This window comes from Lonchura striata, chromosome 18 (genome assembly GCF_050655825.1).
Source record: "Lonchura striata isolate lonStrDom1 chromosome 18, ASM5065582v1, whole genome shotgun sequence".
Classification (NCBI taxonomy): Eukaryota; Metazoa; Chordata; class Aves; order Passeriformes; family Estrildidae; genus Lonchura; species Lonchura striata.
In genome coordinates this window covers 2,525,087-2,538,074 of record NC_140720.1, presented here as the reverse complement: position 1 = coordinate 2,538,074, position 12,988 = coordinate 2,525,087, and the positions used below count along the sequence as shown (strand labels likewise).

At 67.2% G+C, this 12,988-nt stretch overlaps 1 protein-coding gene across 2 annotated transcripts in view; it reads right to left on the bottom strand.

Annotated features, from left to right (window-relative positions):
- Positions 1-688: 688 nt before the first annotated feature.
- SDK2 (sidekick cell adhesion molecule 2) overlaps positions 689-12,988 on the bottom strand; it is a 47,411-nt gene continuing 35,111 nt past the window's right edge. For both annotated transcript variants that reach the window (XM_021534176.4, XM_085556629.1), the window contains exons 20-45: positions 12,851-12,949; positions 12,074-12,265; positions 11,863-11,984; positions 11,677-11,786; positions 11,410-11,560; positions 11,083-11,320; positions 10,890-11,005; positions 10,581-10,770; positions 10,277-10,375; positions 9,823-10,017; positions 9,545-9,746; positions 9,275-9,378; positions 9,100-9,170; positions 8,860-8,989; positions 8,221-8,277; positions 7,300-7,401; positions 7,057-7,172; positions 6,055-6,241; positions 5,545-5,682; positions 5,317-5,478; positions 5,081-5,206; positions 4,669-4,833; positions 4,277-4,417; positions 3,581-3,719; positions 3,205-3,331; positions 689-1,983 (exon numbers count right to left, since the gene is read on the bottom strand). In XM_021534176.4, coding sequence (XP_021389851.3) covers positions 1,627-1,983; positions 3,205-3,331; positions 3,581-3,719; positions 4,277-4,417; positions 4,669-4,833; positions 5,081-5,206; positions 5,317-5,478; positions 5,545-5,682; positions 6,055-6,241; positions 7,057-7,172; positions 7,300-7,401; positions 8,221-8,277; positions 8,860-8,989; positions 9,100-9,170; positions 9,275-9,378; positions 9,545-9,746; positions 9,823-10,017; positions 10,277-10,375; positions 10,581-10,770; positions 10,890-11,005; positions 11,083-11,320; positions 11,410-11,560; positions 11,677-11,786; positions 11,863-11,984; positions 12,074-12,265; positions 12,851-12,949 — 3,836 coding nt within the window. In that variant the 3' untranslated portion in view covers positions 689-1,626. The remainder of the gene's footprint in view (positions 1,984-3,204; positions 3,332-3,580; positions 3,720-4,276; positions 4,418-4,668; positions 4,834-5,080; positions 5,207-5,316; positions 5,479-5,544; positions 5,683-6,054; positions 6,242-7,056; positions 7,173-7,299; positions 7,402-8,220; positions 8,278-8,859; positions 8,990-9,099; positions 9,171-9,274; positions 9,379-9,544; positions 9,747-9,822; positions 10,018-10,276; positions 10,376-10,580; positions 10,771-10,889; positions 11,006-11,082; positions 11,321-11,409; positions 11,561-11,676; positions 11,787-11,862; positions 11,985-12,073; positions 12,266-12,850; positions 12,950-12,988) is intronic.

Below are 12,988 nucleotides of genomic sequence, written 5' to 3'. Positions count from 1 at the left end.
CACCGTGAGCTGCTGCGGGGACAGACGGTGACCGTGGCTCGGCAGCAAGGCCAGCACCGCAGCCCAGCTCTCCCAGTCCAGGGAGGAGCCGCAGCACTGGGTCCCCAAATGCAGCACCAAAGGCTCCCCTGGCAGCCCCTTGCCCACGGCAGGGTGAGGGTCCCAGCATGTGGTTCCAGGGGCTCCCGGGTGCTGTGACAGGGACTGTGCAGCCCCCACAGCCCTGGCAGCCCCTGGCATGGACCTGGTGCTTCACCAGCACCGTCAGTGCCAAGCCCTCCCCACCCCCAGCCCCCGCTGGTGACAGCTGGTGAAACCTGGACGCATCACCTGGATTTTTCTGCCAGGCCTGAAGGGCAGAGCCAGAGAGGGCGGCTGTGAACAGCCCAGGAGACATCCCCAGTGCCAGGGCTGCTGCTGGCAGTGCCCAGAGCACACTGCAGCGGGGTCTCCTGTCCCCTCACCCCACTTCCCTGCAGCTCCAGACCCCACTGGGATGGGAGCACGCAGGACACGGTCCCACAGCTCCCTGCACCCGTCTGGGCTCTATCCAGCACCTCTGGCAGCCCTTGCCCAGCTCCTTCCTGGTGCCATAGGGCTGCCACGGGCCCAGTGGGACAGCAGGACGCACGGACACTTGGCACTGGGCTTTTTTCTGGTAGAGCAAGGTGACAGAGAGGGGACACACTTGTCCTCAGGCTGTTTATTGGCATCTCCCTCGGCCGAGCCCGGGTGCTGCAGCCCTGCCGGGCTGGTGCTGGCTCACCCATAGGCACCGCGGGGGCTGCGCTGTGCAGACACCCCCAAAACAGCCACGGAGCCCCCCGAGCATCAGCACCCCCCAAAACCCCATGAAAAAGTCCCAAAGCACCAGAAATGCCAAGGGGAGGCTCCGATGGCCTCATGCAAGTCCTCAGCAGAGCCCCGAGGTGCAGGATCGGGGGGGAGCACCATGTGCACCCCAGCAGGGCTCTCCTGGGGTGCCAGTCCTGCCTTCTCCCGGGGGCTGTGCTGGGCCAGGCACAAGGGAGGGCAGGAATGGATCATCCCCTGGGATCCTTCCCCCTTCTCCCAAAGGCTGTGGGGGTCCCGAGTGGGGGGGTCAAGTCCAGAGGGTTTAAGATCAGCAGAGCTCCTCTCGCCCTCCGCAGCTGGGGGTCTCCGTGTCACCGCTTGTCCCCACGTCCTGGGGGAGCCACGAGTGGAGGGGCCGGGGTTTGGCACGGCAGGAGCCCCTCAGCCAGCCCCAGCACCCGCTGGAGTCCAGCAGCAGGTCCGGGGCAGCCGCCGTGGGTGCCAAGGGCGATGGGGGCGCACCCCGAGCCCCCTGTCCCACCTCGTCCGAGGAGTCCGTGGCACAGAAGCTTTGGCCGAGGAGGGGAGCTGGGTTTGCTCCCCAGCCCCAGGGACGGCGCTTGGCATCCAGCAGAAAACCCCTGGAGCCTGGGGCTGCTCCCCTTCCTCCTCCTCCTCCTCTCCCCTCACTGCTTTTTCCTTTTTTCTTAATTCCTTGGGGCTTTTCTTTAGTTCTTTTTTTTTTCTTTTCTTTTTTCCTAATTTCCCCCCTTTCTTCTGTTTGTTTGGATTTTTTTTGCTTTTTTTTTTTTTTCTTCTTCTGTTTAAATATCAAACGAAGGAGGAAAACCCAGCGATGGGGGCTCTGGAGCCGGGGGCCAGGCTGCTGGGCGGGCGGTACAGGGTCCCGGGCTGGCTGCTGGGGGCGTTGCCGGGGGTCTGGGGGGTGGGAGTCCTGCTGGCTTTGGGGCGGAACAGGCTGCCCTGCTGCGTGGAGGTGCTGTTGGAGAGGGGCGTGTGGTCGGGCTCGCCCGAGTCGCTCTCGGTGTAGCTGTAGGCCTGTGCCCGGGAGATGCCCTTCTGCTGCCGCCGCCAGGAGTTGTAGTAGGTGGGGTCGCTGATGTAGTGGTTGACGAAGGAATGCGCCTTCTGGTGCCCGGGGTCCACCTCGTACTCGCTGTCACTGCCCTGAAAAACAGCACGGGCAAACGTGGTGGCGTGGGGACAGCACCCAACAGCCCCAAAATTCAGCAGGGACGGGCTCCGCTCCCAGCCACGGCATGAGAGCGAACCAAGCTGTGCCAGGCGAGCTTGGGACACCAGGGGGAATTTCCACGTGGAAAGGGTGGCCTGGCATTGGAAGGGGCTGCCCAGGGAGGTTTGGAGTGCCCAAGGAAGGGCTGGACGTGGCGCTCAGTGCTCTGGGCTGGGGACAAGCTGGGGACCAGGCACAGCCTGGACTCGGTGAGCTCAGAGATCTTTTCCAGCCCGAATTGTGATTTCCAGCGCTTCCCTGGTGCTTTCTCAGCGCTCTTTTGGGAACGCCGGCCAGCACATCCCAAAAGTATTCAAAGGCTGGGACGGCTGCGGCATCACTGGGGGGTTTCTGCCTCTTGCTGAAACAAAATAAAGCCTCGTACAAAAGGTTCCTGAGCGCTGCCGAGGCCGCGATGCCCCCGGGCTGGCGGGGAGGGTGTTTTTGGGCTCTGCCGGTAATTGGATTCAGCTTCTCCGGCGGCGCACAAAGGGCCCATTGAGGGCGGTGGGAACTGCCCCGCGCCAGCGCCAGCTCCCGCAGCTCTTCACAGCTCCTCAAAAGCCACTCGAGCCCCGCTCGGGCCGCAGCGAGAGGAGCCGGCATCTGCCAAGGAAACAGCCGGTGCGGGCAGAGACGGGGGGGCACCCTGGGCACGGTCCCCTCCTGCTCGGGGACAGCCCTAGGGACCCTTCCCTGGGTGTCAGCCTCTCAGGGTCCATCCTGCGCTGACAGTCCCGTGGTCTGCCCGGGGCTCCGCGCTCCTGCCCGGCCACAGCTGCCCGTGGCCCCGGGACGAGACAAAGGTGGCATTTTGTGGAGCTGGCAGAGCCGCGGGCGTTGCCACCAGCGACCGGGCAGCGGGACAGCCCCCAGCCCCGCTGACCTCCCGTCCCCTGTGTCCTGTCCCCAGCAGCCCTGGGAGCCCCCCGCAGTGTCACATCCCCGGCACACGGGCCGGGGCTGTGCCAGCTTCCCTCCGGCGCTGTGCCACCGAGCCCCGGGGATGGGGCGGGAGCAGCAGCGCGGCTCCCAACCGCGCACCGGGACCCGCCTGGCGGCGGGCAGGGGAGCGGGCTGATGCTCAGGGAGGGCTCCCGGTGCCCTCCACCCCGCCCCAGGTCCCTGTCCCCGTGAGCAGCCCCGGGGGTCACCTGGGAGTCGGAGACCTCGGAGGGTTTCTCGGTCAGGCTGCTGCTCTCGGCGGGGATCAGGTCGTTGTACTTGGTCACGTCCTCGTCCGAGTAGTGCAGGCTGCCGGGGCTGGGCCGGGGTGGGGACCTCGGGGACACGCACGGGGGTGCTCAGCGTGGCTCCCCTCCGCTCGGGGCTCGGTCACTTGGGGACAGCCCCAGCGGATCCATAGGGCCGGCTCAGGGAGCAGCCCTGGCAGGGACTTCCAGGGGGGACACTGGGCAGATCGGGGGCACCCGCTGGGGATGCAAGCCCTGCCCAGGCCGTGCCAGAGCAGGGATGGACACAGGGACCGCGGAGTCGCTGTGCCGGGGAGGGGCTGCGGCGGGTCCCTACCGGGTGTAGATGCCGTTCTTCCGGCAGAAGGAATTCTTGACCGAGAGGCGGCGGTTGTTGAGCTCCAGGGCGGGGAAGCTGCCCTCATCCAGGCTCACCATCTCCCCGTGGCTCAGGGCGGCCGCCTTGGAGCTGCTCCCTGGGGGTTGGGATGCTCAGCCTCCCCCGGCCCCTCCGCGGGCAGCACAGCACAGCGAGGGGGGCCGGGCCCTGCGCAGGGGGCTGGGGGGATTGCTCTGCTTCCAGAGCCACCAGGGCCTGGGGACAGCCAGGAGGTGCCAGCCGTGCCCTGGCCCAGCCCCCTGCCCTGCCCCAGTGCCCCCATCTCCCCACTCGGAGCTGTTTGCCTAACGAGGAGCTCTGGATTTTCCCCACAATTGGAGCCCTTGACAGAGCTAAGAAAACAGAGCTGTGTTTGGCTAATCCCGGTGACCTCTGCGAGCCCCCGGGGCTGCCCTGCCCCCGCAGCTGTCTGTGGGACAAGTCCTTCATTTCACCTCGGGCTCCCGGCGCTCTCCGGGAAGCCACAGCGCCGTTCTGGGGCGGCGCTGGGGCTCCGGAGGAGTTGTCCCCAAGGTGGGCAGGGAGGGAGGATCCCACCACTCCACCCAGACCCCAAAGGCAGGGAGAGACCCCCAGGAGGCTCCCACGGGAGCAGGAGGGTCCTGTCACCACCCACCACTCTCCATCCCTCACCCGAGTCCGACTTCTTGGAGTACTTCTTGCTCTGCCCGCGGATGATGAGCACGAAAACGAGGAGGAGGATGAAGATGAGCCCCACCAGGGCGATGACCACCAGGAACCACCACTCCTCATAGAACGGGTTGGTTTTCTGGGCTGGGGCACAGCAGGGAGGATCAGAGGGGGACAGGGACACCCCTCTGCAGAGAACAGGGTCGCTTGGGGAGCTCTGAGAGGCCTGGACCCATGGAAAGGGAGAGGGCTGAGGGGGATTTGGAAAGGGGGCGCTGGCAGTGGGGTTGGGACTCTGTAGGAACCAGGAGTGGGGTTCAGTGACAGCCATGAGAACAGAGCAGCAGCAGGACCCTCTCTCTGGCTCAGGGGGACAGAATCTCCCCAGAACCCACCTGACACGGAGGGGGAAGGGGTGCTGGGGGTCCCGTAGCCGTAGTCGTTCACGGCAATGACACGGAAGTCATAGCTGACCCCCTGCTTGAGGATGTCCATGCTGAAGGTGTAGGAGGTGACCTCCTTGGGGATGTCTTTGATGAGGATGTCCCAGAGCCCCTCATCTGGAAGAGAAAAGAGGGTTGGGATTTCAGGGCTGGCTCTGCAGGACACCCCAGGGCGAGGGGTGATGTCCCTCCACCCAGTGGCCCTCCAGGTGCTGCCCGTGCCATCATCCCCCCCTCAGCAGCGTTTTCCTCATGGACACCCCGCAGACACTGAGTGCTAACGCCCAACCCAGGTCAGCACTCCCTGCCTCAGTTTCCCTTCTCCTGACCCCGAGCTGGGGTGGAGCAGAGGCAGCTGTGGTACCTGAGGGCCGGGCCTCGATGACGTATCTGGTGATGGGCCCCTGGCCCGGGTCCCCGCTGGACCAGTGGATGGTGATGGCCGAGCCATAGCGGGAGATGAAGGGCTCTCCCGGGGGGCCAGGGGCGCCTGGGGAGCAGAGCACAGCTGCAGCCAGGGGGCACAGACCGGCCCAGAGCCGGGCCAGCCCCCAGCCCATCTCCTCCCTCACCCCCCGTGTCCCCGCATGTCCCCCGTACCTTCCCCGGGCCCCGTGGTGATGTTGGCCTCAACGTCCGGCCCGTAGGCAAAGGTTTTGGCCCGGATTCGGAACCGGTAGGTGACGCCCTCAGCCAGGTCCTTGACCTTCATCCACAGCGGGCTGTTCCCCTTCACGTCCACCGTCACGATCTTGCTCACGCCTGCGGGGACAGAGGCTGAGCCGGGTCCCCCCGAGCCCTCCCCGCTGCCCCCGGCCATGGCCTCACCATCCACGGGCGTGCAGGGCTCGTAGACCAGCCTGTAGCCCTCGAGGAGCCCGTTGGGCAGCGGCGGTGGCTCCCAGGACACGTTCACTGACGTGGTGGTCAGCTCGCTGAAGCGGATGGAGCCAGGAGCGCTGGGGGCTGCCGGGGGACAGGGTGACAGGGCCAGCTCAGCGCTGCAGGGGACACCCCCAGCACGAGCCAGCCCCTTTCCCTGCCTCCACCCCGATGCTGATGGATCGGCTCACACCCCCCGGGCCCCATCCCTGCTGCAGCAAAGCTTCCACGGGGGGGGGGGAATGAGTCTCCCGCTCCTTGTGCCTCCTCCCACAATCTTCATCCTCCTCAAGCTGTTGAAACCTCACCTCTGTGCTCCCCCACCCCGCAAACCAGCTGGGGTGAGCCCAGGGATGTTCTGCTTGGGATTGCAGCGTGAATCCCTGGAGCTGGGCCCAGGGAGACACCTCCCCAGGGAGGCAGGAGGGTGCTGGGGAGCCGTGCCACGGGTCCCACCTGCCTGCTGCGTCCGTGCCTTCACGGGGGGACTGCGGGGCCCGTCCCCCGCGGCGTTGAAGGCGGCCACGCTGACCCAGTAGGAGGTGTAGCCCGTCAGGTTCTTCAGCTTCACGCCGCTCTCGGGCAGGAAAAGGGTCTTGACCCGGGCGCTCCCGTTCGGCCGCTGCTCCTCCCAGAAGTGGATCTGCGGGAGGGGGCGCGGGGGGCTGGCCAGGCACGGCCCCGAGCCCGCTCGCCTTCCCGGAGCCCTCAAACGTCCCCGCCCGGCTGCTGAGCCCCTGTGCCTGTGCCTCCTCCAGGAGGGCTCCAGGCTGTGCTGGGCATCAGGCACGGCTGGCATCGTCAGGGATCGCCTGACATCACCTTCGAGCTGTGCCTGATTCCCGAGGGATGGGGACAAGCCAGAGGAATCACAACGGATGGGGACCAGGAGGTGTCTGGAGCATGGGCTGGGTACCGTGGCTGCATCCTAATGCATTCCAACAGCACCTGGGCTGCATCCCGACACATCCCTGCTGCACCCCGACACATCCCTGCTGCACCCCGACACATCCCTGCTGCACCCCGACACATCCCTGCTGCACCCCGACACATCCCTGCTGCATCCTGACACATCCCTGCTGCACCCCGACACATCCCTGCTGCACCCCGACACATCCCGGCTCCATCTCGACACAATCCCGGCTCCATCCCGACACATCCTGCCTCCATTGCGACACATCCCGGCTCCATACCGGCTCCATCCCGACACATCCCGGCTCCATCCCGACACATTCCAGGGCCGACGGCGCCATCTGCTGCTCCCGCCGCCGCTCGGCACCGGGATGGGAAACCCGGGATCTCCTCGGGACCGCAGCACCTCCCCAGAGCCCCTTCCCCGAAATCACCTACAGCACCCCCGGTGCCACGCACCCTGCGCCCCCCGGCACTCTGCCCCTCCGCGGAGCGCCCCGTGGCCCCGAGCCCCGGCGGGGCGCAGCTCGGGGGGACAGGAGGTACCTTGTAGCCCTGGATGTCCCCGTTCTGGCTCTCCACGGGGGGCGGCTCCCAGGTGACATCCAGCTGCGTGGCCGTGGCCGCCTGCACAGCCACGTTCCGGGGCGCTGCGGTGGGCACTGTGCGAGCGGGGCGGTGTCACCGCTCTGCTGCGGGCCGTGCACGGCCTTGTGCGGGCCCCGGGGATCCCCGGACGGCCGAGCCCCCTCCCTGAGCCCCCACGGGCGCAGCCCTGCCACCACTCACCTGCTTCCCCCACGAACACCTCCTGCGGGGGGCTGGGCGGCCCCTCGCCCACGGCGTTGTAGACGCTCATCCGGATCTCGTAGCGCCGGTGCTTGCTCAGGTCTGGGGACAAAGGGCGAGTGGGACCCTCCCCAGGATGGGGCAGCCCCGCTACCCCCCAGGGGACATGGCAGAGCCCCCCTTGTTGGGAGGAAGGGGGTGTCCCCAAGGAGCAGCTGGATGGGGTGGAGGGGTTCCAGCTTGCCCTGCAGTGCAGGGACACACGGGTGGCAGTGGGGGACACACAGAGGGACACACAGGTGGCAGTGGGGGACACACAGAGGGACACGCGGGGGTAGCAGTGGGGGACACACAGGGGTAGCAGTGGGGGACACACAGAGGGACACACGGGGGTAGCAGTGGGGGACACACACGGGTGGCAGTGGGGGACACAGAGGGACACACAGGAGGACACACACGGGTGGCAGTGAGGGACACAAAGGGACACACAGGAGTGGCAGCGGGACACACACACAGGGGTGGCAGTGGGACACACACACAGGGGTGGCAGTGGGGGACACACACAGGGGTGGCAGTGGGGGACACACACAGGGGTGGCAGTGGGACACACACAAAGGGACACACAGGGGTGGCAGTGGGACACACACACAGGGGTGGCAGTGGGGGACACACAGAGGGACACACAGGGGTGGCAGTGGGGGACACAAAGGGACACACAGAAGTGGCAGTGGGACACACACACAGGGGTGGCAGTGGGGAACAGACAGAGGGACACATGGTGTGGCAGTGGGGGACACAAAGGGACACACGGGATGGCAGTGGGGGACACAGAGGGACACACAGGAGTGGCAGTGGGACACACACACAGGAGTGGCAGTGGGGGACACACAGACAGAGGGGGACATGGAGGTGGTGACTTACTCTCTAGCTCGTACTGGGTGAGGGACACCTCGCTGAGGTTGTGCACGGCATAGACGGCTGGGCAGCAGAGCAGGGGGGGTTAGTGCAGGGCAGGGGGGGTTCCTGCCTTTGAGCCCCCACCCCATCACCACCCCAGCCTGTGCCAGGGCTCCCCAGAAGCGGCCCTGGCATCTCCAGGTGCCAACGAGGCTGCCACAGCACTGAGGAGCCTTCCCATCCTCCAGCCCCATCCCCTGAGTGCCACGAGCCAGGTCTGTGCCCTGGGGTCTCCACAGAGTTCAGGGCCAGGTCCTGCCTCGGGCTCTGCCCTTGTCACTCGTGTCCCTGCTGCCCCCAGAGTGGATGTGACCCTGTTGCCTGCAGGGGCTGGGGACACACAGCAGGATGTCACACAGCCCGTGTTAGGTGCAGACACCCCTGTGAGGTTCAGATTTGTGGACGCAGTGGGACAGAGCCAGTGACAACACAGAAAGATGTTAGGGACCACAGACCCGGTGGCACACGGGAACTGGCGACAGCCCCAGCGGGCACAGCCCGACCCTGGTACCTGGGAGATGCTGTGGATGCCGCACAGCTCAGATCCCACCTGCCACCCCCAGGCCACCCCAGCCCCTGTCCCCAGGGCCGGTGGGCACTCACGGGGGAGCTCGGCCCAGCTGGCGCCGGGGAGGCCGCGCAGGGCGAAGCCCCGCAGGCTGTCGGGCAGCAGCTCCCGGTACCGCAGCCGGAACCCCAGCAGGATCCCATTGATCTTGTCCTCAGCCGGGGGCTGCGGGGGAGGCAGGGAGGGGAAGGCACTCAGAGGCTGCTCTGGTCCAGGGCTCCCTGGCACCCTGAGTGCCACCCGGCACAGCTCAGCGCAGGGCAGGGGCACGGTACCTGCCAGCGGATGAGCACCGACGTGGTGGTGTGCGGGGTGATGGAGAGGATGGTGGGAGCCTCCTCGGGGGCTGCGGGGCAGAAGAGGGTGGTGAGGCTCCGGAGATGCCCAGGGCAAAGGAGGAGTTCCCTGGGCATGGGGGTACCCGCTGTCCCTGCCCCAGGAGGTGCTGACCCGCCTGCAGGGTGGTGAGCGACTCCGACTCCTCGCTGTACTCGCTGTCCCCGATGTCGTTCGTCGCTTTCACACGGAACTTGTAGGAGGTGAAGGGTTTCAGCCTGCCGGGAGCAGAGCGGGATGGGGACGGGTCACCCCCGAGCCGCCCTCCCTCCTCCCGCGCCATCACTTCCCAGCCTCGTACCAGCACTTCTCACGAGACGGGGAAACTGAGGCACGGGGAAACCACCCGAAGCACCGACACCCAGCGCGTCCCCAGCCCCTCACCTGTCCACCACGAAGGCGGTGGCGTTGTGGCTGACGGGGGCGGCGTGCAGAGCCCACTCGCCGTGGGGCAGCTCGCGGCTCTGCACGGTGTAGTAGCGCACGGGGGAGAGGCCGTCGCTGCCCGGCTCCCAGGACAGCAGCACGCTCCGGGCCCGCACCTCCTCCTGCTGCGCCAGCGGCTTCCCGGGGGGCTGCGGCCGGGCTGGGGGAGGCCAGGGGCTGGGAGCACTGCGGGGGCACCGCCAGCCCCCCGCCGCCGGCCGGACACCCATCGTTACCTCTCTTCTCGGTGGTGACCACCAGCGCTTCGGCCGCCTCGCCCCAGCCCTTGCGGCTCTGCGCGGTGACACGGAACAGGTAGGTGGCCTCGGGCTGCAGGCCGGTGGCCGTGAACTGCCGGGCGCTGGCATCCAGCACCTCCTCGGCGGCCGCGGTCGCCGCCGAGGTGTTCAGGCGGTGGCTGACCTGGTAGGCTGCGGGGAGGCAGCGGAGTGGTGGCGCTGGGGAGGGGACACCAGCCTGGGACCCTCCCCGTGCCACCCCCTCCATCCCAACCTGTTCGCGGGGGAGCTCACACCCAGCCCGGGACCGACATCCGAGCACGGAACTTCACCCCTGAGGGCTCCGCGATGCTCGGGGGAGCCCGGGGAGCTGGTCTCTGACAATCCCTGCCCCTCCCCGGACCTCTGCGGAGCGTCCCGGGGCGGCTCGCCCGGGGCAATCCCCACCTACCCAGGATGACGCCGTTGGGGGCTGCCGGCGGCTGCCAGATGAGCCGCACCAAGGTGGTCCTCACTTCAGGAAAGAGGAGCCCCACGGGGGGCCCGGGCACTGCAGGGGGAGAGATTGGAGTCGGGGGGAGTGGGGAGAAGTGACAGATGCCATCCCCTGGGAGCCCTGGGTGTCCTGGTATGGGGGACAGGGAGCGCCCCAGAGAACAGGGATAAGGGATTGACCACCCAGGGATAGGAGGGGATTGACCACCCAGGGGTAGGAGGGGATTGATCACCCAGCCCACCCAGGTGCTGTCACCCACCATCATCCAGCGTCCTCTCGAGGACAGGAGGCCGGCTGGGGACACCATCGCCCATCCTGGTGAAGGCCAGCACCCGGATCTCGTACAGGGTGTACTTGGCCAGCCCGGTGAGCTGGGCACTGCGGGAGGCATTGCCCTCGGCCAGCCAGAACCGGGCACGCACCTCTGAGCCCTTCTCCTTGTACAGCACCTGCAACACAGCCCGTGTGACACGGCCACCAGCTCCTGGGGGTGGCACAGCCAGGGAGCTCACAGCCTGCAGGGTGGCTCCCCCAGGGAAAGTTGTGCTGCCCACGGGCAGGAGCTCACCTTGTAGCCCAGGATGAGCCCGTTGCAGTCAGCCTCGGGAATGTCGTTCCATCGGACCATCAGGCTGCTGGAGGAGGTGGCCACTGCTGACACATTGCTGGGGCCAGAGGAGGGCACTGGAGGGGGGCAACAGAGGGGGTCAGTGGCCGGATTGGCCGAGGTGGGTGCCCAGAGCCCAGGTGGGCAGCGGTACCTGACTCCCGCGTGCGTCCCAGCACCGGGGGGCTCCAGGGCCCAGAGCCGATGGCGTTGAAGGCCTGGACCTGCACCCGGTACTCTGTCCACTCCTCCAGGTCCTCGATGGTGAATTCCCGCTCCACGCGGTCACGGATCACGTGGAGCGCCGGCGGCCCCCGCCCGTCCGCCCGCGCGTAGCGGATCCTGTACCCCACTGAGTCGGGGTTCCCGTTGTACTCCTGCTCCAGGAGGGGCTGGCAGGGACAGGCGCTGTCACTCCTGATGTCCCCCAGCTCCATCCCCCTTCAGCCCACGCAAGCGCAGACCCCCTGACCCCCCTCACCATCCAGCGCAGCCACAGGCTGGTCTCGCTGGCCGTCCTCAGCGTGACGTTGGCAGGGGCCATGTCCGGGGGGGCTTGGAGGGTCTGGATCCTGCGGGAGGGCAGGCTGGGGGGGCTGGTGCCCACGATGTTCACCTGCCGCATGCGGAAACTGAGAGGAGAGGGGGGTCACGGTGAGGGGAAGAGGGCTCCATCGCCTGGGGGGGACAATGAGGGGGTCACAGGGGGGGACCAGGGATGGCACCGGGGCACCGCCCTGGCACTCGCCTGTAGTAGGTGTAGGGCTTCAGGTTGGGCACCTCCATGGAGCGGCTGTCGGGCTCGTTGGCCAGCTGGTGCACGAGCCCCCACTCGCCAGCCTCGCCGTTCTGGCCCACCTGTGGCATGGCAGCGGGGTGAGGGGGCTGAGCTGGCCCCAAACACCCCCTGACCCCCTTCCCGAGCACCCTGTACCTGTGCCTCCACCTGCCAGCGGGAGATGGAGGTTTTGCCATCGTAACCGGGGCGAAACTGGATGGTGACGGAGCGGGGGCCAATGTTGGAGATGCCCAGGTTGGTGGGGGCACCGGGGAGCTCTGTGGGGACAGGGCAGCGTGGGTGGCACCGGCCGCTTGCCCACAGCACCGCGCACAGCCCTGCAGCACCCCAGCACCACCGTGCTCACCTGGGGGGACCCCTGAGGAGATGGTGGAGGAGGAGACCTGTCCCTGTCCCTTGGAGGTCATGGCGGCCACCTCGATGGTGTAGGTGGTGAGGGCGGTGAGGCCGGTGACGCGGTACTCCAGGGTGACATTGGGCAGGTAGTGTGTCACCCGCGTGTTGGTGCGGTTGTACTCCTCCCACGAGATCCGGTACCCTGGAATGCAGCCCTGCAGTGTCACCCCTGCAGTGTCACCCTTACAGTGTCACCCCTGCAGCGTCACCCCTGCAGCGTCACCCCTGCAGCGTCACCCTGCAGTGCCACCCCTGCAGCGTCACCCCTGCAGTGTCACCCCTGCAGCGTCACCCCTGCAGCGTCACCCTTACAGTGTCACCCCTGCAGCATCACCCTGCAGCGTCACCCCTGCAGCGTCACCCCTGCAGCGTCACCCTTACAGTGTCACCCCTGCAGCGTCACCCCTGCAGTGTCACCCCTGCAGTGTCACCCTTACAGTGTCACCCCTGCAGCGTCACCCTGCAGTGCCACCCCTAGAGTGTCACCCCTGCGTTGCCCACCCTGGGGGCTGCATGGGGACAGGGTGGGAGAAGCTGTGGGGTGGGGAGGAGACAGGACAAAGGGGAGATGCCGTGGGGGAGGAAGAGGACACGTGAGTGACACTGCGGGGTGGCAGTGGGACACGGGACAACGCTGCAGAGCGGGAATGGGACAGGAAAAGGGGGAGATGCTGTGGGGTGACAAAGGGACCGATGACACCGCCGGTACCTGCAGCTGCTCCCTTACCCGTCAGGATTCCGTTCTTCTCCAGCGGCTCCTGCCAGCTGACCTTCAGCGACGTATCCAGGATGTCACTGAAGCTGAGGTGTCCCACGGGGCCAGGCACTGCCCAAAACCACCCAGACTCAGCACCCAGCTCAGGAT